Source organism: Nelumbo lutea, chromosome 3, assembly GCF_056320005.1.
Source record: "Nelumbo lutea isolate HS-2025 chromosome 3, American lotus-T2T, whole genome shotgun sequence".
In the NCBI taxonomy this organism is placed as follows: domain Eukaryota; kingdom Viridiplantae; phylum Streptophyta; class Magnoliopsida; order Proteales; family Nelumbonaceae; genus Nelumbo; species Nelumbo lutea.
This window is the reverse complement of record NC_142686.1, coordinates 18,508,729-18,535,869: the sequence shown is the minus strand read 5'-3', so window position 1 is coordinate 18,535,869 and position 27,141 is coordinate 18,508,729. Positions and strand designations below refer to the sequence as shown.

The 27,141-nt window shown below is 40.1% G+C and overlaps 1 protein-coding gene across 13 annotated transcripts; it reads left to right on the top strand.

Annotated features, from left to right (window-relative positions):
* The first annotated feature begins 7,229 nt into the window (after nucleotides 1-7,229).
* Nucleotides 7,230-26,914, top strand: LOC148863338 (uncharacterized). 13 transcript variants are annotated; one of them, XM_088977198.1, is made up of 11 exons: nucleotides 7,230-8,056; nucleotides 8,643-8,792; nucleotides 9,158-9,325; nucleotides 9,986-10,138; nucleotides 11,293-11,445; nucleotides 12,415-12,576; nucleotides 12,651-12,836; nucleotides 19,932-20,115; nucleotides 20,225-20,312; nucleotides 25,982-26,087; nucleotides 26,433-26,914. In XM_088977198.1, exons 1-10 carry the CDS (start codon nucleotides 7,849-7,851, stop codon nucleotides 26,084-26,086), a joined length of 1,557 nt encoding a protein of 518 aa, XP_088833324.1. In that variant the 5' UTR covers nucleotides 7,230-7,848; the 3' UTR covers nucleotide 26,087; nucleotides 26,433-26,914. The 13 variants fall into 13 exon arrangements, with proteins under 13 accessions (XP_088833324.1, XP_088833326.1, XP_088833322.1 ...); XM_088977200.1 differs by having other exon boundaries at nucleotides 7,462-8,056; nucleotides 12,660-12,836; nucleotides 25,979-26,087; XM_088977196.1 differs by having other exon boundaries at nucleotides 7,462-8,056; nucleotides 25,979-26,087.
* The last annotated feature ends 227 nt before the right edge of the window (nucleotides 26,915-27,141 follow it).

The window sequence follows — 27,141 nt, the reverse complement described above, 5'->3', positions numbered from 1 at the left end:
GTCCAGACGAGATCGTGATATTCCAAAAATAGCTTGTCATCGGGATGCGCCTTCCCTTCCATCCCCCTATCGTCGAGGTCATGAATCACTTCGGCGTTACAGTCGGTCAGCTCCACCCAAACTCCATTCGTAACCTTGTTGGGACCATCTCCCTTTGTTGCGAACACTTCCTTCCATTGGACCTGGAAATCTTTTTCGCCATTCTTATGCTCAAGAAGCAAGCGGGTCCCCTGCCCGGGTGTAGACGGGCCTACTACTTGTCTCCCCGTCCGAGGTTCAAGCTTTTGCACGATCTTCCGAATAAGGTCCCCGCATGGAAGCGAGACTACTTCGTGGCTCAAAGTGCTATGGGGTGGCCGTTTCCTACCGAGTGGGGGTTGGCTATTCCTGATCTCGGTGCCACGTTAGATAAAGACATGGTGAAGGGCCTCCAGGACTGGGCCCAGCTTGGGCTCAAATGCCAAGACTACCTGATAGAGGCCAAGCTTATTCAGGTCGGTCTGAGTTCGGGTCGGTTTCTTGCTCAGAGGCTTGCTTTTGCTTTGTTTTTATTCTCGTCTTTTGACGCCGAGCTCCTTTTTGCAGGTGTTATGGAGGCAGAGAAGACTCGAGGTGCGAGCTTGTTTGATGGTATGAGGAGGAGGAAGCGGGTCTATGCCGATCCTTCCCGGGTTGCAGAGCCCGAGGCATCGAGAATGGAGCCTCCCGGGGAGCCCGAGGTGGTCCCTCCAGTTCAGGAAACGGCAGGGGTCCCCTATGGCGATACTGCTTATACCCGGGTTGTGCCTTCAGGCTTGGGAAGTCAGGATGAGGTTGGGAGTGTGCTGACACCGAGCTATGCTCTCCGAAAAAGTAAGAAGGCTACTTACCCTGAGGAGGTCGCGGCGTGGGCCGATCTTCCTTCAAATCACATAGGTGTGCGTGCTGCTTCTCACACCATGGTGGTAATTAGTTTCTTTTTTGTCGGGTTGATTTGTTCTCGTTTTGGCAGGTGAACTCCTTTATCCACGCCCAAACACTTCAGGCGGAGAGGGGCTTGAAGCGAGTGCAAGCTGCCGAAGAGGCTTCCCGCGCTGCGCGAGTCGAGCTAACGAGGTTTCAAAGGGACAACGAGGCCTTAGGATTGGTGGTGAAACACATGGCGGACCTGAAGTTGGACCTGGAGCATCAGGTCAAGTACCTTCAGGATGATATCAGGGAGAAGACCGAGATCTTCTCTTAGGCCATCGAGGAGGCGAAGATGATGGCCATTAACGATTACATCGCTTCGCCGCGCTTTGACGACATGATGGTGGGCTCGTACAGAAGGGGCTTCAAGTTGATCCGATGGATGATAAGGAATACATACCCCGAGCTCGACATTAGTGCCATAACTACTTCGCGCATCACTCAGGAAATGGCTGCTGCAGCTGATGATGATGTGGATTCAGATGATGAAGCGGAACCTTCGGGTATTGTCGAAGTCCCTTCCGAAGGCGAAGAAGATGTACCTCCGGGCCTGTGAGCTCGTTGCTGTTGTCTCTTTTTTTTTTTTGGATGAAATGTAAGCAAGATTATTTTGCAATGAATAATCCCCTTTTTTGGTTAAGTGTTGGGCAGCCATTTTCTCCTTTCGTCGAACTGACTATGTTGCTGAACTGCTAGACAGGCCCTGGGGCGAATTAACATAGTAAGGTATACGCCTGATCTGTTCTCCGCCTTGGCTATGCACCTCGGGATCCATACTCGTGCAACCTTCTTCATTGATGAGGTGCCGAGGTCATCTCCAGCTTGGCATTCTGGCCCTTACGGTGCCGAGGTCCTTGTTAGCTTGGCATTCTGGCCCTTATGCTCTGGTAGTGGCTCATGGTCCGCTTAGTTTGATAATTTATAGGTAATATCGTCTTTAAGTTGACGATGTTCCTTGCCCGGGGTATCTGTTTACCCTCTAGGGTCTCGAGCTCGTATGCTCCCCCGAGTGCGCTCTTTACCTGGTAGGGCCCTTCCCAGTTCGGCCCGAGTTTGCCAACGTCGGGCTCAGGTACCATGACCTTGCGGAGAACCAGGTCGTCGACGTGGACGTTTCATCTCTTAACTCTGGTGTTGTAGTACCGAGCTACCCTTTGCTGGTATGCTGCAGTCCTAATGTATGCGAGGTCCCTCACCTCGTCAAGTAGGTCGAGGTTGGTACGTAGCTCATCGTTATTAGTATTGTCACTGTATGCTTCCAACCAAAGTGAGGGGATTTCGATTTCGGCTGGGATGACTGCCTCCGTGCCATAGGTGAGGTTGAAGGGAGTTTCTCTGGTGGTGGTCTTCTCTGTAGTTCGGTATGCCCATAGGACGCTGGGCAGCTTGTCTGCCCATAACCTTTTAACTTGATCTAGCCTGGCTTTTAGTCCGCGGAGGATAGCTCTGTTTGTGACTTCTGCCTGACCGTTTGCTTGTGGGTGCGCAACCGACGTGAAGTTTTGTCGGATCCCCATGTCTTGGCACCACTCTTGGAATTTGATGTCCTCGAACTGCTTGCCATTATCAGAGATCAACACCCGAGGTAGCCTGAAGCGGCACACTATGCTCTTCTAGAAGAAGTCCTGGACGTTTCAAGCTGTGATGGTTACGAGAGTTTCAACTTCAATCCATTTGGTGAAGTTTCGCCTTTCCTCTTCCTTTTTTCGATCCCGCTTTCGGTCCTTTGATTGATCTCCTCCTCTGTTCTTATGAATTTGTTCGTGAGCTTGAGGAATTCAGCTACGGTTGCGGGCTGGTTGACTACCATGTGCCACTTGAACTCCTTGTGTGTCACAACCCTCTTGGCTGCCACGAGCTGTACCGCAGGGTCTAGGCACGGTATCTGTAAGCACGCGTCATTGAACCGTTTGACATAGCCCCGGATGGACTCTCCTTCCCTCTAGACTATTCCGAGGAGGCTCTCCTCAGTTCGGGGGCACCGCTTGCTAGTAATGAAGTGCGCGGTGAAGACTTGCACGAACTGAGTCTAGCTTCTTATCGACCCAGGGGCCAGGTTCCTGTACTAGGTGTGGGCCACTCCCTTGAAGGTGGTAGTGAAGGCCACGCACATGCAGGACTCACTGGCCCTTGCCAGGTGCATTTGGGACTGGAAAGCATCGACATGGTCATTGGGGTTAAAGGACCCATCATACTTGTCTAGAGGAGGGAGTTTGAAATCTTTGGGCATGGGAACTGCAAGGAGTTCCAAGGACAAGGGGGAAGGGACTGAAAGAATAGGAGCAACTTTTACCTCGTTCGAGCTTGTTTCTTCTTTACCTCAGAGCTCGGGCAGGATGCAGGTGGTAGTTCGGCGTCTTCACTGTTGCTTAGGCCTGGTATTGGCGCTACTTGCCTCGGTGTTGCTGAGCTCGATCGGCCCGGATTATTGGTAGTCCGCGGCCAGGACGCCGAATTGGTTCTCTACGAGCGGGAGCTCGAACTTAGAGTGTCAAGGTGCTGACTTGATCGGCAAGGAGGTTCCCAATCTGTCAGCGAGCTGCAAGGCGGGGGTAATTAGTCTTTCCCTCCTGCTCGGGGATGAGGCTTGGCTCCTGGAGGGGTTCTGAAGTTGGGAGGCTTCCCCTCGATGAAGGCGCCCGCCCTGAGGGGAGGGCTTGACCGGCTTGGGAGCAGGGTGCCGAGGTGGGAGTTGCGGTTGGTTCAGAGGCAGTTGGGGGAACTATTGTTGGTAGTGATGCTGAGAAATGTGGTGTAGTACTTGCTGCTGGTGGAGCTAATGTTGTTAGAACTGCTGCATTTGGGCTTGCATTGCCCGCATGCACTGCATCAAGTCATCAAGCTGGTTCTGGCTGGTCGCTAGAGGGGCAGCGGTCGGTTCGGCGAAGGTTGTCTCGATAGGGAGGGGAAGGGGAACACTCACAGGGGCCACCGTGCTTGGCACATTGAGGCTAGGGATTCCGTTCATCGAGAGGGGGACAATGAATTGTTTGATGCATACAGTGGCGGGCTGAAGGTGTTCCCCTACAGCATTCAAGTCGGCGTTGTGCCTGTTGCTGCTAGAGGAAGCCATGGAAGCTAAGGTTTCTTTGAGAGAGAGAGAGAGAGTTAAAAGTTAGGGGAGGCTTTTTGAAGTTTTCCCACAGACGGCGCCAATTGATGATGCGCAATCTGGTCGGTCCTAGCTACCGGTAACCTTGCCTCTGATGGAACTGAAGATGCCTGAAACAAGGAAGAAACTGGAGATTTTCAGGCAGGAAACCAATAAGAACACTCCGAAACTCAAGTTAGTGTTCTTCTTTGGGGGAAAGGGGCCTTTTATAATCACCCTGATACACTCACTCCCATACCTCTGCCAGATCGAGTATCATCACCTTTGCCAGATCGGGTGTCATCATCTCTGCCAGATGCCAGATCGGGTGTCATAGCCACCACTGCCTTCCCTGTTAGGGCCGTCTCTGCAATGACTTGAAATGGCAGTAGTAGGTGACCGTTGGAGTGCGGCTGTCATGTGTTAGACCCCTAATCAGTCAGGCGCGCCGCCTCAGAATACGGACTTCTTTGGTGTCAGGTATGGTTGTTTAGTCATGTGACCTGGAGCCAAAGTGCCTGAGTGGTGTGCGAGGTGAAGTCTTGAGTTTGGATAGAAGTGTGGCCCGAACTGCCCCGAGGTGGGTTAGCTCGGGTTTTTGCCCTTTGCGCTCCTTGTAAGGCTCAGGACCTCTAAGGGAGAGCTCGGATTCCTTTTTGGGGGAGCTCGGGTCGTGAGCACGTTGCTATGCCGAGCTGGCGCTCCTGCCAGGTCACTCTCGGTTGCTTCCACGTGTTGCGCGGCCAAGGGGTCGGGCCAAATCTCCCTCCATCAGCTCAGTTTAGAAAGAGTATAACTACAATTGTACAATACAAGTACATACAAAAGACAAGGTTTTATGTTCTATATACATTTGTTTTTGTACTCCTTCCAAAACTGAACCTAACAAGAAGAGTAAAGTGTTATTTGCACCCACAATTGAATATGCCAAAAAAAAAAAAACAGCATGATTGGATGATATTTTACCTTTTTATCATATGAATAATTAAATCATGGAGGTGTACTTATTTGCACCCACAAATAATTAAATCATGGATACACCAGAAAGGACTTAGGTGGAAGTAATAATAAAAAATAATTAAGCACCCATAATTTAACCATGAAGGTGTGCTTCACATAACAAAATGGTGAAACGTGATTTATATAACCCGCCCGTATGGTTGGGATAAGGTTTAGATGATGATGATGATGAACTAATGGGTTGAAATTAAATGACAACCAATTTGTGTGAAAAAGAATATCAAAGGTTAAGACCGTAACCAGTCTACCCCTCCCAAGACCCCCAGATAGTTGAGACAACACTGGTATAATGGTTTTTTTATATCTAATGGGGTGGGTCATGGTTCAGGGATGAAGTTACCGAATGACCAAAGTATTACTTACCTATTAAAGTCAAGCCCTTTAATCTTTCCTACTTTATAAAATGAAATAATGAAAGTTCACCTGGAACTGTGAAAAATATATAGAGATTGAAAGATTATATCCCAAGACTATTGGATTCGAAAGCCCACACTATTAATCTTTTGAAATAAATTGAGAAAAAAAAATTAATCTTCAGAAATCCTATTATAGATGCACAAATGCAATGTAAATCAGAATCAAGTAAATGAAGTTTTCTTGCAGATATCAAAAGTTGAAACCAAAACCTAGGTTAATGGCCACTGCAGTCTGAATCTAAAAGCCTAGATCCATGGTTCATCCATTATTCAGCTCTCCTCCATTGTTGTCTATTTTGTTTTCTGTAGAAATCTGAATCTACGAACAAAAAAAGTATGGATCTAAAAGCCTTTCCTATGAAATGGATTAAAATACTCTTCGCTTGCCCCTTTAAAAATTCCTACAATGTTTTCTATTTTCTAGTTTTTTACTGTAAGAAAAGAAGAAAAAGGAGGAGGAGGGACTTGTTTATATTATGCATATTATAAGTTGTTTTTTACCGTTCAGTCCACCCCTAGGTAGAGCTACTAGTAGACTAGGGGTGGACTGAATCCAGTCCGTGAATTGATGTCAAATTCATGGGCAGGATGAGATTTATAGTGGGGGGCTACTAATAGACTAGGAGGGGGCTGCAAATTTGATTTCTGAGGGGGATTGCAGTTCAAAAATCCCAAAAAACAAACAAGGTTAAAGTATGCTTTTATGATTTTATGATTTAATGATTTCTTCAAATTGTGGAGGGAGAAATTTGGAAAGGTTAAAGTATTGCAGAAAAACATAGAAGAGGTTTAAATAATTTGTCTTTTTTATAATTATATTATTTTGTCTACACATTGTATCTATTTAGGCTAAATTACAAATTAGTACCCTGTGCTTTGCGGGTAGTCTCACTTTAGCACCCGAACTTTAAAACATGTCATCGCATTAACTGAACTCCCAAAAACTGCCACTTTAGGCCAAAACCGTTAACCAATGTTGGATGGTAGGTGAAAAGACAAAAATACCCATTGAAGCTGTTTGGTTGCATCTTCCATGTAAATAGGCCAACAAGCATCACATGGTTTCTGGTACTTTTTCATTGGCATAGTTACAATGAAAATCATCGATGGAAAAGAATCGCAAACAATGTCATTGCCACCAATAGGGCAGAGGTTCTCTACTAATCCTTTTTACAGTTATTCACCTAAGAAGAAAATCCTTTTCACAGTTATTCACGTAAGAAGAAAGGGGTTTTAGACTGTTACCATTGCCGGAGAAGACAAATAATTTTCATTGTTACTAGGGAAGAAAATCAAGGTGAAAAATCTGTATTTTTTTCTTCAAAACCGGCTCCACAAGGTGCCCACACTCGCTTTCACATGTTGTGACAGGCAAAACAATGAACTACATATGATAATGATTTGGCTAGAGAATTGCCTACATATGATCTTACTACACCACGCTTGGATCTCATCTTCCAGTTCCATGGTTGAGAAGTTTGAATGAAAATTGGGAAGAACTCTAACTGCGTTTGGTTTGAAGGAAAATGTAGGTAAAAGTAGGGAAACCTATATAAGGTTTGTCAAAGTATCCCTACCTTCAAACCAAATATAGCCTAAATTTAAATGTTTTTGAAGAAAATGATAAAATAGTCTAAAACATAATGAAAAGAGTAATTATGGCACTTTCAAAACTTTTAAATTGCTTATATCGTTACATGCTGCTGCAGTGGCATTTTTTTCACTTCATACGATTAGGACTACACAGTTAGGGTAGCCCTCCCAATCCTGGTGGCAAGTGTATGGGAGGGATCCCAGGTCTCTGAGGAATCAGAGATCCTACCAACTGAGCCGATAATATAGTAATATTAGTAGGTACTACTACAGTAATATGTAATTTAGCCTATAATAGGGATCAAATGGTTTGAACCGTTGACCCACTGTTCATGAAAAAATCGGTTCAATCTACGATCGTCTTATAAACCATTGTTGCATAAAAATGACAACAAAATGACTTGATCAAATCTACCACCTATCCATATCCAAAATTAATGTCATAAATTAAACGCGGTATTCATTTCATGGGTCAGACCATTGCCCATTTGTTCTCTTTTGTAAACCTCTAACTTCGAAATCTTGGCATTTCATCTCAAACTTTCTTTTGCTATATCTCTCAGTCACTCTTCGTCTATTGACATTTCTTTGGTGATGGCTGGGTTTTGTAATGAATTGGTATTTTGTACGCCCAAAATCTGTTTTGTTAGCTCGTAAGTAGAATAGAAACTGATCCCAAGCTTCGTTTGGGTATTTGGGTTTTCTGTTCCCTTGGTTTTGTTTGGATCGCTTGGATTTCCTTTTACTTAAATTAAGAGAAGGAAATATCTGGGTGTCACAATGAGGTGGGAGAAGATAGAGTTGAGCAGCAGATTGAGAGAAGCTCTAGATGGGAAGAAATCTCCAGGTAGAAAAGGTGGGATTTTTGGACCTGGAAAGAGGTGGGGCCATTCATGCAACGCGGTTAAAGGGGGGAAATATCTCTATGTTTTCGGTGGCTATGGAAAGGATAACTGTCAGACCAACGACGTGCATGTCTTTGACACTGGTGAGAATTCGAAATTATGGTTTTGCTGGATGCTTTCTGCTGTTGTGAGTTTTGCATTTTGTGTCTGTTCAGTTTAGTTTTATTCGTTATGGACTTCAACTTTTCTTCTTATTTGTTGTTGGTAGTGAAGTCTGCGACTTGGGCAGTTGTATATTTTCGGTTTACGAGGTCTTTCTTATCTGGGTTTTCTGTTTTCACCTGCTTTGAATCTTTGCCTTCCATTGCAGAACTTTTATATAGGAGGGATTTATCCCAGAATTTATAAATTTTTAGTGGCATTTTAACATTAGCAGATTTTGAAACTTTCAGGGTTTTATATTCATGGGTTTTGGTTCTAATAATAAATTAATAATGCAATATAACAGATGCCCTCTTTTCTGGTCCTCTGGAGCATGATCTTCAGGCTTCATGCGTTGCAGTTAAATTTTTAAATACTTAGGATTTTATAGCACGCATTTGCAGTCTCAAGATGATATTTCTCATTTTTTTCTTTATTTTCATGTTCCTTTGGAATTGGCTAATTTCCTTCGCTTTTTCTTTCTTTTCTTTTCGTTTATTTATTATTGTTATTGTTATTGGCATACAGTTAGGCAGACATGGAGTAAGCCAATGGTGAAAGGCATCCCACCTTCTCCAAGGGACAGTCACAGTTGTACGACTGTCGGGAACAGCCTCTTCGTATTTGGTGGTACCGATGGGAAGACCCCACTCAAGGATTTGCATATTCTAGATACTTGTAAGTCCTTTTTTATTTCATTATATCTTCTTATATAGTATATCAATCTGTTTGCATTGCATCTGATGCCAAATTTATACCTTCTGATGTGTTTATCTTTGATTTACTTTGCAGCTAAATCTACAAATTTAGATTTATATTCAAAGAGTTATAAAATGTAATTGAAAGTGACAGATAGATGGAAAATGTTGTAGATATTGCTTATTAGCTTTTTTTTTTTGTGGCCTTCAGGACATTTGAGCTAATTTAGCTTCTTGTGGTTTATGAAATGTTCCCAACCATGTGCTTTAATCTTTATTTTGTTGTATACTCAATTCAAGGGTTATCTCATGTCATGACTACTAATGAGTGAAACATGTTCTTAGCATCCAATACATGGATGACCCCAAGCGTAGTTGGTGAGGGACCAGAAGCACGTGAAGGACATAGTGCAGCACTTATTGGGAAACGACTCTTCATATTTGGAGGCTGTGGGAAATCATGGAATGGTTCAACTGAAGTGTATTATAATGATCTTTACATACTAGATACGGGTAACATTCTCCATTTACAGATAATCATCTCAAGCATTAAGACTTAGATAGCATTGATTGGTCCATTCCATTATCTATTGTTACTTACAATCTTTAGTCACTTCCATTATTGGTTAGACAAGCTTTATCGTTCTTCCATTTATTGAAGAAAGAGCAATATTGCAGACAGCATTTGTGCAAACAAAGTTATTTGTACAAGAACTCTCTACTGTGGATTACAGGGGAAAAAGGAGTGACTTATGCAAGGCAATGATACAGTGCAACTGCAACTGCATCAGGATTAAGCTAAACAAAATAACCATAATTAACCAAGATAGCTCACTATTTTGAATGCCACACCTAACCCACCCTCAGTATTGGCAGTGTAGCCCACCTAAAACCTGGATCTGATTGATAAAATAAAAATAGAAAAAGGATCTGCCTGTTGACAAATCACACAAATATCATTTGTGCAAGTTCTCTTTGCAACATTGCTCTTAAAAAGATGCCCTTTATGTAAGTTCCAATATAACCTCAGTTAAGGAGGTGGTATATATTCATTGCATCTCAAATGCATATATTATTGTCAGGGTGCAATTGCATGCAGATGCATGATAGCTTGAGAAGCAAGTTGTGTTGATAATTTGTCTCTTTTTTTCTTTTTCCTGTTAAAACTTTCAGAGACATTTATGTGGAAACGTGCCCTTACGTCGGGAACTCCACCTTCTGCACGTGATAGTCACACATGTTCGTCTTGGATGAACAAAATAATTGTGGTTGGTGGTGAAGATGCGTCTGATTATTACTTGTCTGATGTTCATATCCTCGACACAGGTCTCATTTCACTTAAACACCCTTGTTTCGGCAAGCAATGATAACAAAGAAATAATATGTTCATGCTCAAAATTTTCATGCTTGGCTTGTTGAGAACATGGTTTGAAATGTCCATATATTACCTAATATTTCCATCTCCACCATGGGTCCCAACACAAAATATTACTTGAATCAGCATATTCCCCAATGAAAACTACCAGCACCATGTGGAGTATAAGAGATGTATCATACCATAAATTGACAACAATATATGTGTAGTAGCAATATCAATGCCCACCTAATGGACATTTTTACCACTTTGACCAGCTTGAATTATTATTTTTTTTCAAACATGAAGTTAAACCTTAAGTTTTTTTTCCATGTAATACATTATATTAGTAAATCTATTAGAATCATTTGCACTTTCTATGAGTTCAAATTTTTCTTGAGCTCACTCTATCATGTAGTTTTGACTCTTAAAGTTTACAAGACAACTTTACAGTGTATTATTTTATCAGCTGAGTGCTGACCTTACTTTTTTAGCTTGATAGTTTAGAACAAGATAATAATTTAAAAGGGTGCACCTATCTTTATTTTTTTTATGAATAATAGGAATTTTATTAATTCAGAAATTGATTTAGAATTGTAATTTCATACAACATCCCATGAAGAGGCGCGAGCTGCAGCCTCTCCCAATAGCTCACAGGTAAACTAGTAATAAATTACATAAGTCACAGCTGAGCCCAAAACAATTCTTCCCTATTTGTCCCTTGTTTGGCTAACACATCAGCCAAAGAATTTGCTGATCTCCACACCCACTGTATTGAAACCAGCGTATTTGTTGTCAGCCAATTAAATTTCTTAATTTCATTCTTGTAGCACCATATTTCTTAATTTCATTCTTCCACCTATCTTTATTTTATCATTTCACAAGATATCATTCTTTCTTTTTTTTTTTTTTTTTGCATATTTCACAATGTTTCCACCATGTCTATGATTTTTATAATATTTCCATACAACATTTTCAACATTTCCAGCATGTTTCCTATATTTCAATGACTGATGTTTCCACCAACATTAACATTTTAAACCTTGCCCAAGAAAAATGTTATGTGGATGCTTCTTGCCTTTCTGTTTCTTCTCTATATTTATTTTGTTGTTGCATGTTTTAACAGATACCCTTGTTTGGAGGGAACTATATACTTCAGGCCAGGTGTTACCTCCTCGGGCTGGACACTCAACTGTTGCTTTTGGCAAAAACTTGTTTGTTTTTGGAGGATTTACTAATGCCCGAAATCTTTATGATGATCTTCATATGCTAAATGTTGGTATGTATTCACAATAAAAGTTTTATGTAATGGATTCATTACAGCATCTGAACTTCTCCCAGAATAAAGGTCAGATATCATACTAGAGTAGTTCACTGGAGCGAAACCTATAAAACCTTCTAACAGAAGGAAATCCTTAGTTAAGGCAAGTCCTCTGTCGACAGTTCCCTGTCCTGCTGTTCTTCTCATATCAAGTAGACTCTGCTCTATCAACCTATGTTTCATGCAGTAAGCATGCAAGTGGATTTTATATGGAAGAATATTAAACATGAATCTAATTGTTGATCCTAACCACCTAACAGTTCAGAAAGAAGGAATTTGGTCAGATGTTTAGAATCGTCCTGTTTGTCACACTTTTGTATTTGAAGGTTTCCTAAATGAGACCTATCAAGAAATGTGTCCAAGCTAAAGTTCTAATGCAGAACTGGAAAAGATGGTTAGATTGAACATGTCAAGAAGCAGAGGCAAAGTAGGTCAATTTGAACCCAGACCAGGCATGCATCAAAACTTCAAAAGTTTTGCCAAGCCAACTGGTTGAACCTTGCAATCCATCCAGGCTAGTTTCATTGACAAGTATGCATATGCTGTTCAGTTTTGTGTAAGGACTACTCATGCTATTGGGTTGACCAGGTCATTGTAGCCACCTGCCCTGCCAACCAACGAATCAACCACCAATTGGGTTTAAAATGTTTACCCAACCTCTTGTCACTTGTCCGTTAATGAGTTTTAACTTTTAAGTACCTCTACTTGTCTACTTTAGGCAGATTCAGATTTTCACTTTGTAATATTATTCTGGTGGTGCGATGGTGATATGATGTGCACATTGTTGTTGTTATCATACATATAGTCTAGTAATTTCTTTCTGCTAAATATTTCCTACTCTTTATATCTATATTTTTAGCTGGTAATCCCATATCAATTGCCTTTTTGATCATCTTTCTTCCTCCCCTCTCCCCTACATCTGAGCAGAGAGTGGTATTTGGACTAAAGTGATAGCAACAGGACAAGGACCCTCTGCCAGATTTTCTGTAGCTGGGGACTGCCTGGATCCACAAAAAGGTCTTATTGTGTTCATAGGTGGTTGTAACAATGAGCTTGAGGCCTTGGATGATATGTATTACTTACACACAGGTTTGGCTATCTTCACTTATCTCTCTATTCAATGTAAAATTTTATCAACTCAAACTCAAGTTATGTCTTAGTAGATTTGTCAGTGGAAAATGGACAAGATGAAGAAGGTCAAGAGAAGTTTTCACTCAGAAAAGAATTAAAGAAGAAGTGCCAAGAACAATATGTTCCTGCAAGCCTACCAATAATCAGTAAAGATGTGCCCAAACTTGGAGTGATGCCTGATGTGTCCCAGCCCATGCCTTTGCCATGTTTTAAAGAAGGTAAGAACTGATCCATTCTTTTTCGTTTGCCACTCCCCTTGTATGCCTTTCTTTTCTCTCTTTTGTGCCAGATTCCTAGAAACAACAATGTTTTTATTGATAACTTCTTGCACCATGGAAACATGGTAAGCATTTTTTATCAATTAGAAAATGATAGGCATGAAGATGTCTCTATTTGTTTCTTTTTTTTTTCATTAAAAGATTCACATACCTCGACTATATGCTTGATTTTTTCACTTGAAAAATTACTGTTTCCTCTTCTTGAAAATGATTTCTCTGTTAATAATTGGAACTTGGAAAAGGATTATATTTACGTAGAGTTCTTTGTTAGGCCTCATTTGTTTCCCGCAAAGTGTGGGTGGGTATGTTGGTGGGTCCCATGGAAAAGAAATAAACCCACATTCGTATTTCAGTATTAATGGGTCTTGTGGAAAAGAATGATCCCTGAGCGGCTCATTTACCTAGGCAAGTAATACCCTCCTGAGACTTGGATAAATCACTTACCAATCCATGCAAAAAATTGCTAATACGTGATGGGACAATATTGTCCCTTCAATAGTGCCACTTTTTTGCATAAAACAGTCATTGCACAACTTTACATAGGGAAAAATACTGGTAAGTGCACTTATCTGGGTAAGTGTTTCCCAAGAAACACTTGCCCGGATAAGTGCATTTGTGCAGGTAAATGACTTACTGAGACGTGAACGGGGCCTTACTTCCATATACCTGATTAATAATTCAATATTTCCTACAGACAAATTTCACCTTATACTGCTATTTGTAACTAACTCTTCTTTTTACCCCAATTCTTTACCCTTCTGAAATAATGCAAGTTTTTTTCCCATTTTGTTTCAAAGGACTGAAGCCATGGAAAAAACTACAAACTTGAGCCCGTCTGACAATCAGTCTTTCAAGTTATAACCTTCCCACGAGGAATCCCTGCCAAAGATGCTTTGTTTTTAAATGTCCTACCATTCCTCTCTCTCCACACACACCAGAAAATCTCAAAAGAAGCTATATTCCATAGAACCCTTCCTCTCTTACTGAAAGCTCCTGAATTAAAAAACTGTCAGGCAGTTGATACTCAGAAGTTCCACCCACTGAAAACCAAATAGCTGTAGGATATGATGCCATATTTGACGAGAAAAGCTACAATGGATAAGCAGATGGCTTACTTTCCTCATTCCCGCCCCACAAACAGCCGTAATTGACAACCACCATCCCTTTAGATCTTAAAACGTCAATAGTAGGGATCCTCTCTTTCATTGCCATCCAAAAGAAAAAGGATGCCTTTGAAGGGACCTTATGAGTGTGACTCCAAATCCAGCTTTAAGGGACGACATCTCCTCTGGCATATATCAGATTGTGGAACATCAATTTCACTAAGAACTGGCCTGAATTGTCTCCTTGACAGGAATCAACTTAAGGTATATCAAAAGAGAACCAAAGCTGCTCCTATGCTTATTTGGCATCACTATGGTGATGCGGGGTCCACATGGAAGCTTGGTTAGCAGTAGATTAACTTGGGATGATCCTAGAGTCTTCAATCCACCTTAAGATGTTCTTTCTGTGGTTGAGTTTGCTGCTGGACAGGACTTAATTGATTTTCATACATTTCTGGACAGCAAGGGTATTTTTGCAATTTTGCATGTTTAGAAGCTATGTTTGGGGAAAGCTCTTAGCATAGTAATTTCCCTTTGTATGGCTTTATGTCTGTAATGGCTTGGGGCAGGTTTAGTCTAATCTAGTTTCTTTTTGTATGTGGCTTGTTGGGCAAGCTAACTTGGGAGGCAAGTTTCCTCCTTTGGAAGTTTCTTTCTTATTTTGTAAGGCTCATTTGAAGAGCAATTTTTGGCTAATGAACAAAGAAGTTCTCTACAGAATTTGGTGTGATTGCCCTCACCCTTAGGTATGATTGCCTAGGGATTTCATCTTTATTTCCATCTCTTCTCTTCTTTCTTTGACTGTGTTTGTTACCGTGGTCATTTATCCGATAAACAGTGCCACTTAGATGTTTCCGTTTATCAGGGCGAGTTGTGCTGTTTGGTTGGGGCATTTGACGAAAAAACAGCAATAAACGTCCACACCTCGATTTTCTGAGCACTACTGTTTTGGGCAACGGTAACGCCCCCCAATACCCCATTGCCAATGGCTCGTTGATGTGGAGCCAATGTGGATCTCACATGTCTGCTGACATGCTGTAGATCACAGTTTACACTTGTTGGTGTACAAGTGTTAGGTTAAAGTTTTGTTCGTTGTTTCCTTCATTGGACATCCGCCCACCGCTGCTACTCATCACTGTCATTACTCGTCGGATTCACATCACCAGTGAGTTTCTTGGGTTAAAACCCCAACAGATCTCTTTCTTCATTAGTTGGATTTGATTTTGAAGTTTTTTTGTTCAATTTTTCTTCTCTGAGCCATCAGCCCTCCGCTGCTACTTGTCACTGTCGTTGATCCTCACTGGATTCACATCGGTGGTGAGCATTTTGAGTTAAACCCCTGCCGCTTCTCTTTTCTTCATATACTTCTGTACTTTTGGCTAAAATAGTAATATCAGAACTTTTCAGACATCCTTCTCCAATGACGGTGACCACTGCACATGTCACACATTATAGCAAGTTTGCAACGTATGCAAAACACCAGTTAAATAACACTTCCAAACAGCCTGCAGTTGCGTTTTTGCCTAGATGGCATAAATGTTTATTTATTTGCACCAAACAACACGTCCAAATATGGGTTGAGTGTGGGCGTTTATTCTCGAAAAATGGGGTGATAAACGCCCACTTTACCAAACACCATCTTTGTTGGTTGCAAGAATAGTACTGAATCACAAAGATCCTGCATCACTCCCTTCCACCAAAGTTGATCTTCAGCTGTTTTCGGGGTTTAACCTTCTCCACTAACTGCAACATCCTGGTTAGGGGCTCGCATCCCAATCATTGACAGGCCTTCTCAACCACGGGGACCAGACTTTCATTTGCTATCAGCTCATAGCAATAGCATTCACTGATATTCACTTGGTTATTTTCAGCGAGGACATAGATTCTTGGGAACTCTTACCTCAATGATCTGTCTTTCAGTGGGATGACAAAGGTTTTGCTGCACACTTTTTTTTTTTTTGCTACTCTCATTTTGTTATATTTTATAGCAATTATTTATTATAAGGCTCTATTGGAACAATATTACTGTTCGTTCCACACTTCACAAGATATCCCAAATCTCCTCCTCAACACTGTTTGTTTAACCACTCTGAGTTGTTAAAGCTGAGTCTCTTAGCATTCTCACATATTACAGTCTTCTCCAAACCAGCCCTTAGAAAGGCAAAACTCCATTTGGAAAAATTAGCATATCTTCTTACCATGTACCATTACTTTCTATATGTTAGTTCAATTGAAATATTTTTAGTAAATATGTATGCTTAGTTTTCTCTGTAAGAGATATTCATTGAATTGGCATGTAGTGTGTCAAATTGGCACTTAAAGTGTCAATGCTCATGTAGTATAGAAGTTTATGCATTTTTTCCATTTTAATGAATCCTATTTAGAGAGGAGAGAAATTTTTACTTGGTGGGCATGGATTAAAAGATTGAAGGGTTTTTTGTACTCCTTTCTTCATGGGCATAAAATTGTTAGTTGATCAACCAAAGAGTGCCAATACTGATGCATATAGACATGACCTACTCATAGGGAATGTTCTTTCCCAATTTTCTCTATAATCTTTACCTTTCCATAACAATAAATATAAATACTTACAGGATAACGGGTAAGCAAGTACTCGAGAAAGCCTAAGATAAATAAAACTTAATGCCAATGGCAAAGTTCCAAATTAAGGATACTCAGTATGTTTGTAGCCTATGATTGACGCTTCCATTCCCGGTATGTTGAGATCTTGCATTGGGATCTTAGTTAGAAGATGTAAAGACAATCTATGGGCATTGGAGGATTTTCAAAAATTTTTCAAGTGCTACAATTATTGCTTATTCTGGTTCCATGGGAGAGGGAGATTCAATAAAGTTGAAAATTTTCTATTGTTCTTAGGCCTTAAAACTTCCATTCACCATGTGTTTTGATCGTTTTTTTATAGATGGGGATAATGACTAGATCTTCTATTGGCCCATAAAGGATCAGCCATCCTGCCATTCTACCATAGAGATAAAATCTTTTTTTTTTTTATCAATAATAGAGGTAAACTCTTTGGCAGATAGGTTGGGCTCCATCATTCCATTAGACCCCAAAATCAGCTTACCTAGTACTTAATTTGCATGCATGGAAAGGTACTAGGAAACAGATTGCGGAGTTGTTTGTTACTGGCATGAGGTTTGCTAATTGTAAACTTAGTTGGGTTCTCTGGGTAGATCTCTTTTAATTTTCAGACTCCCGTTCTTTTTATATTTATCCTTTTTTATCATTAATGAATTTTCACTATTGATCATTAAAAAAAGAAGAGGAAAGAAGGAAAGTAGAATTATTGTCAATAGTTGATACTTTGATCTTTCAACCATACCTCTCTTCATAATACTTTGTCAAATCTGGTTGCTTGGAGAAAGCCTATCTTAACATGGAAACATTGCTTATTTTTTCTTTTTTACCTTCAGATAATTTAAGGGTTTTAGGGCTTAGAATGGATGATCTTGCATGTCGATAATGCAGCAATGTGTTCAATATCTCTAGTCCTGGTCTTCTATTGCAAATTATGTGTTGGGTTCTAACTACTTGCTTAGAGCAGTAAGGTGGGCTGGGCCACCTACAGGTAGGCATGGCCCATGTGCCAGCACGGCACAACCCATATATATATATATATATATATATATATACATTTTATTATACTATTTTTTTCCAAATTTGTTGTAATTTTTTCAATTTCATTTTATTATTTCATATATAAACAACGGTATACATCAAAATTCATATGGAATAAAATTTTAAGATTTGTTTTTTCAGTTTCTTGTCTATCTTGTTAATTTATTTTAACTTCTTCATTATTTCTTTTCGATTTTTCTAAAAAAAATCATGCCACCCACAGCCCGACACAGCACAAGCCCACCTGGGATCGATCCGCGGGATGTGCTGGGCCAGGCAGGCACAGCCCTCTACAGTGTGGATGGCCTACATTACACCTCTATGCTTGTTCTTTCCACCTTCTAACAAAGTACATCAATGACAATTTGGCTATTGGTATGGACCAAAAATTTCTTTCATCAAAGAGTGAGAAGTTTGAGAAATTTCTTAGCTGGTATTTAAAATAAAGTTATGCTTATTGATGCTTCCATTTCCTCATGAGTCACAGGCAATCACTTGTTCAAGTTAAGGTTTCACTTCGAAATTCAAGGGGATTTTCACTCATCTTGTTCATTCAATTTCCTGTTTATATTTGACAACAAAACACCAAGAAATGTATAGTTACAAGTTCATCCAATAAAAAGTGAGCAAGTGAGCAAGTGGTTTTATACGTCTTCTTTTTCCTCAATATTCTGATCTACAAGGCATTTACACAATGATATAGCTACAAATTTGGATAGATGTTTATGTAATAAAATTTTGATTAGCTGTATGAAATTAAGCTGCCATTTGAGGATAAACATGGACATAATGAGCGAGGATAGAAAATATTTTTCTTATATTTATAAGGGGTTTGACTATGATACTGGAAAGACATGATACTGAAAAAACTTGTAACTAATCAACTGGTAGCATAAAAGTGGTGATCAATCAGGTGGTTTTTTATCAAATTCACCAGGGGGTTTTGATTGGTCAAGTCCCTTCTAATGTCATGTCTTTCTGGCAGCACAGATTTGTCCATTTATAAGGCATTAAGGTACTATTTCCCATCTGAATGTTCATTCCATTATTTTTGCCTCTGTTAATTCAATTTGTCCATATGTAGTCTTTGCAAATTCAATGGCACATGCTTTTGGGAAGTCTTAGTTTCAAGGTTCAAAAAAAAACAATAATGAAAAGGAAATACCACAACCCTTTGATTCTCAATTATTTAGTTCAGAATGATTCGAATGCCCCGAGGTAGGATTTGAACCTATGACCAGTTAACAGCTGACCACTCCTACCAATGAGCTATTGAGGAACATAGAGCTCAATTCCCATTCGCAACACATGACCAATATGAACCAGAAGCTTCGTTTGAAAGTTGTAACCCCTGGAACTTCTTTGTAGTGGCTCCATTCCATGTGAGCAGTAAGCATCTCTCATGAATCCAGACTAGTGTCAAAATGGGCATAACAGGAGCCAAAATGTCCAAATCAAGAGCAGATCCCCTAGTAATTATCAAAAAAAAAAAAAAAGGAGCAGCTCCCCTAGTCTCGAAGCATACAACCAAAAGCCAACCTTTTTTTATGGTACTAAGGCAGCATTTGGGAGTACTTTTTGGCCTAAATGGGTTTTTTGAAAAAGTGCTTTTTTAGTGTTTGGCTTAGTCACCATCTTTTTTGTTCAAAATAAGTTATTGCAAACATGAAAAGCTAAATGAAGTTTTTTCTACTTTTTAAATGGGCTTTTTAGATACAAAAATCCCTTTTGAGCTTCTTCACCAAATGTTTTTTTACCGGCTTTTGGCTTCCCAAACATGAAGCACAAAAAAGCCCATTGGAGAAGCACTCCCAGATGTGGCCTAAGGTTTGAATCTGTTTAAGATGCTTCTAACTACTTGAATTTCAGCTAGTATTCATCATATCACACCCATTTATGTTTTGGTTAACTAAGAACTTAGGATTGGCAATAGTATAGTCTTTTGTATTCACCATTCTCTCCTTACCTCTGTGCACCCAGATGTTTATTTGCTCCAGTTAATGGTTGAGGCATTCAAGTTTTTTTAAGCATGATTTTCTTGGTAAGAATTAGGTGATAGAATGAAAAGTTTGGTAAATGTTTCTGAAACAGTGCAAGTCTGGGTCCAACTTATGTAAGAGCTTAGCCATTAGGATATATTTTTCAGCATGTGGTGAATAAAAATTGGTTTAGGGGTTCTGTAAAAGTTTCTTAATCTGTGCCTATAGTGAGTACTACCACATAAAAAACCGAGTTTTTATTTAAAAGTTTATCACAACTTCTGGATTGATGATAGGATGCCATTTGGGTGCAGACAAACAGACTCTTCCATTGAATGACTTTACCCATCCTGAAGAAAAGATGTTTGAAGCTAAGGTTACTGATGTTCTTAATTGTGGATATGCAATTGAAACTAATATTGATGGAAAGACTCTTCGAGGGATACTGTTTTCTTTTAAGCCGACCCTTTCCCATGCAGCTAATGACTACCTCAGCAGGTGAGGATAAAGTTATTTTGTATGTTCTTTCTCCTTCCGAGAACCTTGGTTGCAGTTAGCTGCATTGCTGCAAAATTTGGTTCAAATGGGTATACTGTATGCATGACAGGAAAAGGACAGGTTTGGAGGTTGGTGGTATTAAATTGAATGATGGTGACGAGCCTGGAACAAAAATGGCTAAGCCCATTGACCAGCAGGTAATAGATCTTGAATGAACAGATGATGTTCTTGGGAAGGAATTAACATTATAGGAGCCCCAATTGAAAATTGCTAACATGACTAAGGAAAACAATCCAATCCCTGCTGATGTTACATGCCCATGTTGTTAGTCTTGTGCTCCTTGTGTTAATTGGGAAGTCCTTTAGACTGCTTGATACAGCAGTTCTATACTTATTCCTAAAATACCGCAGTAGCTAGCAGTCTACCATGATAAATTCTTGCTAATCCAAATTCCATTTATCCAACTATTAATATCCTATACCTTTCTATTTACCATAGCAGATGGTCTTGTTGATTCCAGCAGTGCACCCAGCCATTTGTATCCAACTGCTTGTAAATGGTCTTGTCAATTAAAGTAATGCAGGTCTTGCAAATCCAAGCTTAGACTGAACAAGCAATATATTGCACAACTGAAATATTTATTTTATCTGCATTAGAAAAAACTATTAATTAAGAGAGGAATATTACAACTTTTATGTAGCTTCAGCTATCCCCCATACAGACTTAACAAAAAAGCAGCAAGAACAGAAAGAAACTTCATCTTTGTAACTTTACAACTTAGCCCAAAAACACTGCTCTCTGTTAACCCCTTGCTTTGCTAAGTGAACTGCTAGACTGTTGGCTGACCTTGGGGTCCATTAAAAAACCAACTGCATATCCCTTGAAAGTATCCTAAACTTTTTGATTTCATTCCTGAAGTACCATGGAGTCTTTTCACTTTGTTTCAGCCAGCTTAAGATTACTTTTGAATCTCTTTCGACTATCAACTTCCTCACCCCTAATTCCCCAGCTTTTTTGTACCCCAAAAACCACTGCCTTCAATTCAGCTGTTGTTGAGTCCCCTACCCCAAGCGGCCCTGAAAACAAGCCCAATATTACTCCATTTTCATCCCTATTACCCCTCCTATTCCAAAAAGACCCAGATTGCCAAATCTACTGCCATCAAAGCAAAGTTTTAAGGAAGTCATTCTCAGCTGGGTCCCAAATTCTTAAATTTTCTTCTTTGATGATGATGAGGCTGTAACTATGCCCCACATCCTAATTATATCATCACGGGTAAAGTCTGAGAATAAATTCAGTGACTTCATCCAATGCGCCACCTTCACCATAATACCTCCTATCAGAGTTTCTTTACTTTTTTTATCAGTAACAGAATCAAAATTTATTACTTAATGAAACAAGGCATGTACAAATCATATTTACCCCTTGTTTTGCTAATTGGTCATTAAGTAATAAATTTTGCTAATTGGTCATATTTACCCCTTGTTTTTGAACAAAAACAGTTTTAATATCTTTTAGTCTTACAACTGAGCCCAAAAACACTGTTCCATATTTACCCCTTGTTTTGCTAATTGGTCAGCTAGAACATTGGCTGACCTTGGAGTCCACTGAGTTATCAACAGCATGTCCCTTGAAAAATTCCTGAAGATTTTAATTTCATTCCTGAAAAACCAAGGAGTTTTCTCTTTCTGTTTCAGCCAGCTTATCACTATTTTGGAGTCTCCTTCAACTACTAGTTTTCTCACCCCCATCTCCATGGATTTTTGCATCCCATAGAGCACTGCATTCAGTTCTGTTACAGAATCGCTCATTCCAATGGGGCCTGAGTACATACCCACAATAGCTCCACTTTCACTTCTTAAAACCCCTCCAATTCCAGACGGGCTCAGATTCCAAAATCTGCTTCCATCAAAATTTAGTTTTAGGAATTCTAACTCAGGGGGTCCCAAACCCTTAATAACTTCTTCTTGGCTGAAGTTGAAGTTGCAATTGTTCCCCACTTCCTTATTATGTCATTGTCAGCACCCGATTTTTGGGTGCTGACAGTCATCAAATGTAAAGGCTGAAAATAACTTCAATGACTTAATCCTGAGAGACACTTTTGCCATGATCCCTTCAATTAAGGCTTCCTTGCTCCTTTTCTTTTCCTCAAAGATGTGCTTATTTCTTTCTTCCCATAAAGTCCAGATCACCGCTGCCCTTGTACACCTCCACAGAAGTCTTCCCCTTCTTTTTGTCCAAATGAATGTAGAGACATCAAACAACCTGTCCAATCTGTCTGGCGTGTTCCACCTGCATCCAAAGAGAGAGAAACCAATCCCATATGCCGCAAGCAAATGAGCAGGAAATAAAAATGTGATGAGCAGATTCACCGTTAGACTCAAAAACAGCACCAATTTGGGTAAAGGCACCAGCTAGGTCTCTTTCTCTGTACTTATGGAGCATGTTGCAAGTGTTAGTTGCACCATGGAAAACCTCCCGAAAAAAGGCACCCACTATGGGGGGATGGGCAACACCAAACTTCTTTAATAGGAAAGGACACAACTAGTTCAGAAGACGAGGACAAAGACTAGAAGAAAGAAGCACAACTGAATACCCCAGAAGGACGTAGAGTCCAAATTCTAACATCCTATTTGTTTATGCTAAGGAAAACCCCTTCAAAAATGTGTAGTAGGTTTGAAACAAGGCCCAATTCTGAATCCCTCACATTTCTACGAAAGCCTAGGTTCCAACCAAACCCCATTAACTAAAGGAGAAGGGAACAAAAACTCATAGACCGGTTTGCCCTTAAGAGAAGATAGGGCAAATAGAGAAGGAAAGGAATCCTTCAAAGGAGTTTCACCCACCCATAAGTCTTCCCAAAATTTAATTTTGCTACCTAAATTAAGATAAAATCTGATATGATTGAGGAAGAGTGGGACACTTCTTCCTCCTATATTGTTCAAATCACTACTAGCCTTGTGCATTTCCACAATACCCCCCTCCCCCCCCCCTTCTTTTTGGCCACCTAAAAGTAGTAGAGTCAAAGAACTTGACCAAACTACTTGGAGTGTTCCACCCGCACCCAAAAAGAGGAAAAAAAAAACAATCCCAAATGCAACAAGAAAAGGGGCAGGAAATTAGAAGATGATAAGCAGTCTCACCATTAAATTTACACAAAATACACCGGTTTGGGGAGAGGCACCAACCAGGTCTCTTACTCTGCAACGAGTTGCAAGTATTAATAGCACCATGGAAGACCTCCTGGCAAAAAGCACCCACTTTAGGAGGGATAGGATGGCACCAAACCTCTTTAACTGGGAAAAACATAGAGGAGAGAGTTGAAGAAGACAAACTTGAAAAAAGAGTCATAGCTGAACACCCTTAAAGGATGAAAAGACCAAATACAACAATCTCCTTTACTATCATCAAGGAAAACCCCATTAAGAATTTGTAAAAGATTTGAGACAACCTAATTTTGTATCTCTTATATTCCTGCAAAAACCCAAATTCCACCCAAAACCAGAACTGGAGGGGGAGGGAGTTAATTACTCAAAATTTGGCTTTCCTTTGAATGAAGAAAGAGCAAACAATGATGGGAACAAATCCTTTAATGGAAACTCACCCACCCACAGGAATTCTTATGAATAGCTTTACCCAAGCCACATTCTTTAACTGGAAAGGACACAACCAGAGGATCTTATGAATAGCTTTCCAAGGAGAAGCGCTAGAAGCTCTGTTGGACACTTTGGCACCCCATCCATTCTTAGAGAGCCCATGAATGCTAACCGTCATCTTTTTTTATCAGTAACGGCATAATTTATTAAGAACAAGAAACTTTAATTACAAGAGGGGAGGGAGATAAACTTTAATAACTCCCCACTAGAGCAAAACAAAGGATACAAAATTAGAAATGAGCCCAAAAGAAAGATCCCCTATTCACCCCTTGCTTGGCTAACCCATCAGTAAGTGAGTTAGCAGTTCTCTTTACCCAACTGTATTTCACCTCAATATCCCTAATCAGCCACTTAAACACTTTCTTTTCATTGTTATAGTTCCAGATGCCAGAGTTATCTTCATTTAACCATCCCACCACCACCTCTGAGTCACCTTCAATAACCACTTTTCTTAGAGGGCCTAAGAACATGGCTATAATAAGCCCTTCCTCATTCATAAACACTCCCCCCGTACCAGAGAGCCCTGGGTTCCTTAAACTACTGCCATCAAAATTCAGCTTTATGGATCCAGGGGGGAGAGGTCCAAGAGGGAAAAGAAACCTTATTAACCTGAACAGAATTAACCATCTCTAACCAATTTCTCAGCAAGTCATCCAAGAAGAAAATTGTGAATAGGTTCAGGGATTTCAGCCAGTGAGCCACCCTTAAGTGTATCAACTCTTACATTCTCAATGGTTCTTTCCTTTTCTGAGAAGGTACGTGAGTTTCTTTCTTCCCAAATAGACCAACAGACTGCAGCCCTAATACATCTCCACATAATTCCCCCTCTTTTTAAAGGCCAACTAAAGTAAGAAGGAGAGAAGAGGCTTTGCACATTCAAGGGGAGGGGGGTCCAGCTGCACCCAAAAAGGGAGAAAAGCCATTCCCAAATAGTTCTAGCAAATATGCAAGAAATCGATAGGTGGCAACCAGTTTCCCCGTTAACTTTGCAAAGAATACACATATGTGGGGATAGACAAGAATTAGGTCTCTTTCTTTGAAGCAAGTCACCTGTGTTAATTCTTTCCAAGAGTGTTTTTTTTATGAATGAACTTTCCAAGAATGTTTCCCAACAAAAACTATCAACCCAAGGAAGAACGGGTTTGCTCACCTCTTTAACAGGGAAAGATAGACCACTAGAGGCAGAAGGTTGAGATAAGGTTTCAAAGAAGGAAGCACAAGAGAAAGTATCGGAATGGGCTTGCCACAATTTATCTGTTTCACACAGGAATTTCTGCAACCACTTACCTAGCAAAGCCACATTCTTTTCGTTCAATCTTCCTAATCCCAAGCCACCACATTCCTTGCCTTGGCTCACAACTTCCCACCTGATTAGGTGATCTTTCTTTTCCTCCCTTGGTTCTCATAGAAAGCACCTCATAATTTCTCGATCCTTTTTAGAATGACTTGGGACATGCTAAACACCAAAGGAGATAAACCAGAAGGTTTGCTAATGTGGACTTAATGAATGTTATCCTACCCCCTAGAGAAATATAATTCCTCTTCCATGTTGTAAATTTGTCAAGGTTCACCAAGAGGAAGTCCTAATTCATTGGCCAATTAGTTATCAAGCAACCTTATTCCCCTACCCACAACCCTAACTCCTCTTGCTCCATATTAAAACCCCGCAACCACTCTTGTTTAGATTCACAGAGGTTTGTCACTTTCTCAAAGAAGCTCACCAACAGTCTCAAATTTCTAGCCCATTGCTCACCCTTATTTTCACAAAAAAAAAAAAAAAATGACAGCATTTGCAAATTGAAGATGAGTTACTGCCACAACCAAAAGATATTGGACGCATGGGTTTGAAAAATTGCTATTGTTTAATTCTTGCAAAACCCACCAAACTGTACAAAATAACTAACTTCATTTTATATTATTTCTTGAAGCAAAAATGCATGAATTTATGTTTGAAAATATCAGTATTACTTTCATATCATGCATAAATCTGAAGTGGTTTGAGCCCAAAAACATGACTCATCCATGGTCCGTTCAGATCATCATTGGGGTTCACTGCCAGATCGCCATGGCTAAACCCTCTCAGATGGTAGCTAGTAAAATCCTTTTTGTAGCTTATAAGGGCTGGAACTAACCATTATGTGCATCTAGGGGCTCAATCAATGTGTGAAATGTTTGATATTGCATTTCTTAAATTTGAGCATTTTCAGCAGGTCTATAAAAACTTGGAACCTTCAGCTGAACCTCCTCCATATCCAAAAGATGATGGTGCAAATAATCAAGGTGCTGTTGACATGGTTTCTTTGCCTCCGAACTAAGGTATGAATGATAAATTACTTGCCCCTTGAGACGCTCCCAGTTAATTACAATTGTATAAATACATATCGTCAAATCACATTGGTATGATCTATCTAAATGGCATGTGCCTTTGGCATTTTAACAAGCATTTGAGATTGCACCAATATATGATCTCGATGGGACGTTTTCTGTGGACCATTTTTTTAAGTTCACTGTTACTAAGAACAAATCAATTTGATTCTTAGGTATTCAGGCTCTAATCCAAGTGGTGCCAATGATTGTGTGGTTATAACTTGTAAATTGATTCCCATGTCATATTTGCAGCAACTTTCATGGGAAATTAGGAAATCCTTTTTTTTTTTTCAGGGTAGATCTAACATATGGCTGGGCACCGGGCACCAAAGAGCATGATGCCTCGAGCAATGGCATTCTCCAGCATCATCAGAAAATTCCTAACAGTGCGGGAGATGGTCTGCAGTGGTGGCAGTTGCTATGGGAGCATAAACGGCTCAATGGTCCAAACGTATCCAGTACATCCCAGAAACCAATGTCAGAGGCCGATCACAAAAACAAGCATACTGAAAATGCTCAGGTTCTAAGAAAATTTGATTGACCCTAAAACTCTGATGTTGTATGAAGAGGTTCCTTAATCTTGATTATTCCTCTGCTGATGTAACCTTGGGTAAATTTCCCACTTGGGGAAGGGCTTCCCCCAGATTTGTGTACTCTCATGATCCATTACCAGAAGGGAAAAAAAAAAGATCCTTAATCAGTTGAAGAATGTTGCATCTGTAAATTTATCTCATCTTCTGTTCATTCAATAAAAATTACGATTTATCCCTGCTTAACTTGGAAAAATAGTATTAAAGTCCCTTACATCTTTTACAGAAAAGATCTCCCCGTGCACTGTTGAAGGATGAAGGTGCTGCATCCGATATTTCGCCTCTACTTGGGCCAAGTTTGGGAGCACTGCTTATTTTGGGCCGGGACGAGAAATAAGCCTGAAAATGTGTTTATTAGCATTTATTTGAGAAACCCAAATTTTGGGCTCATTATTAAGAGTTTACTTACTTCT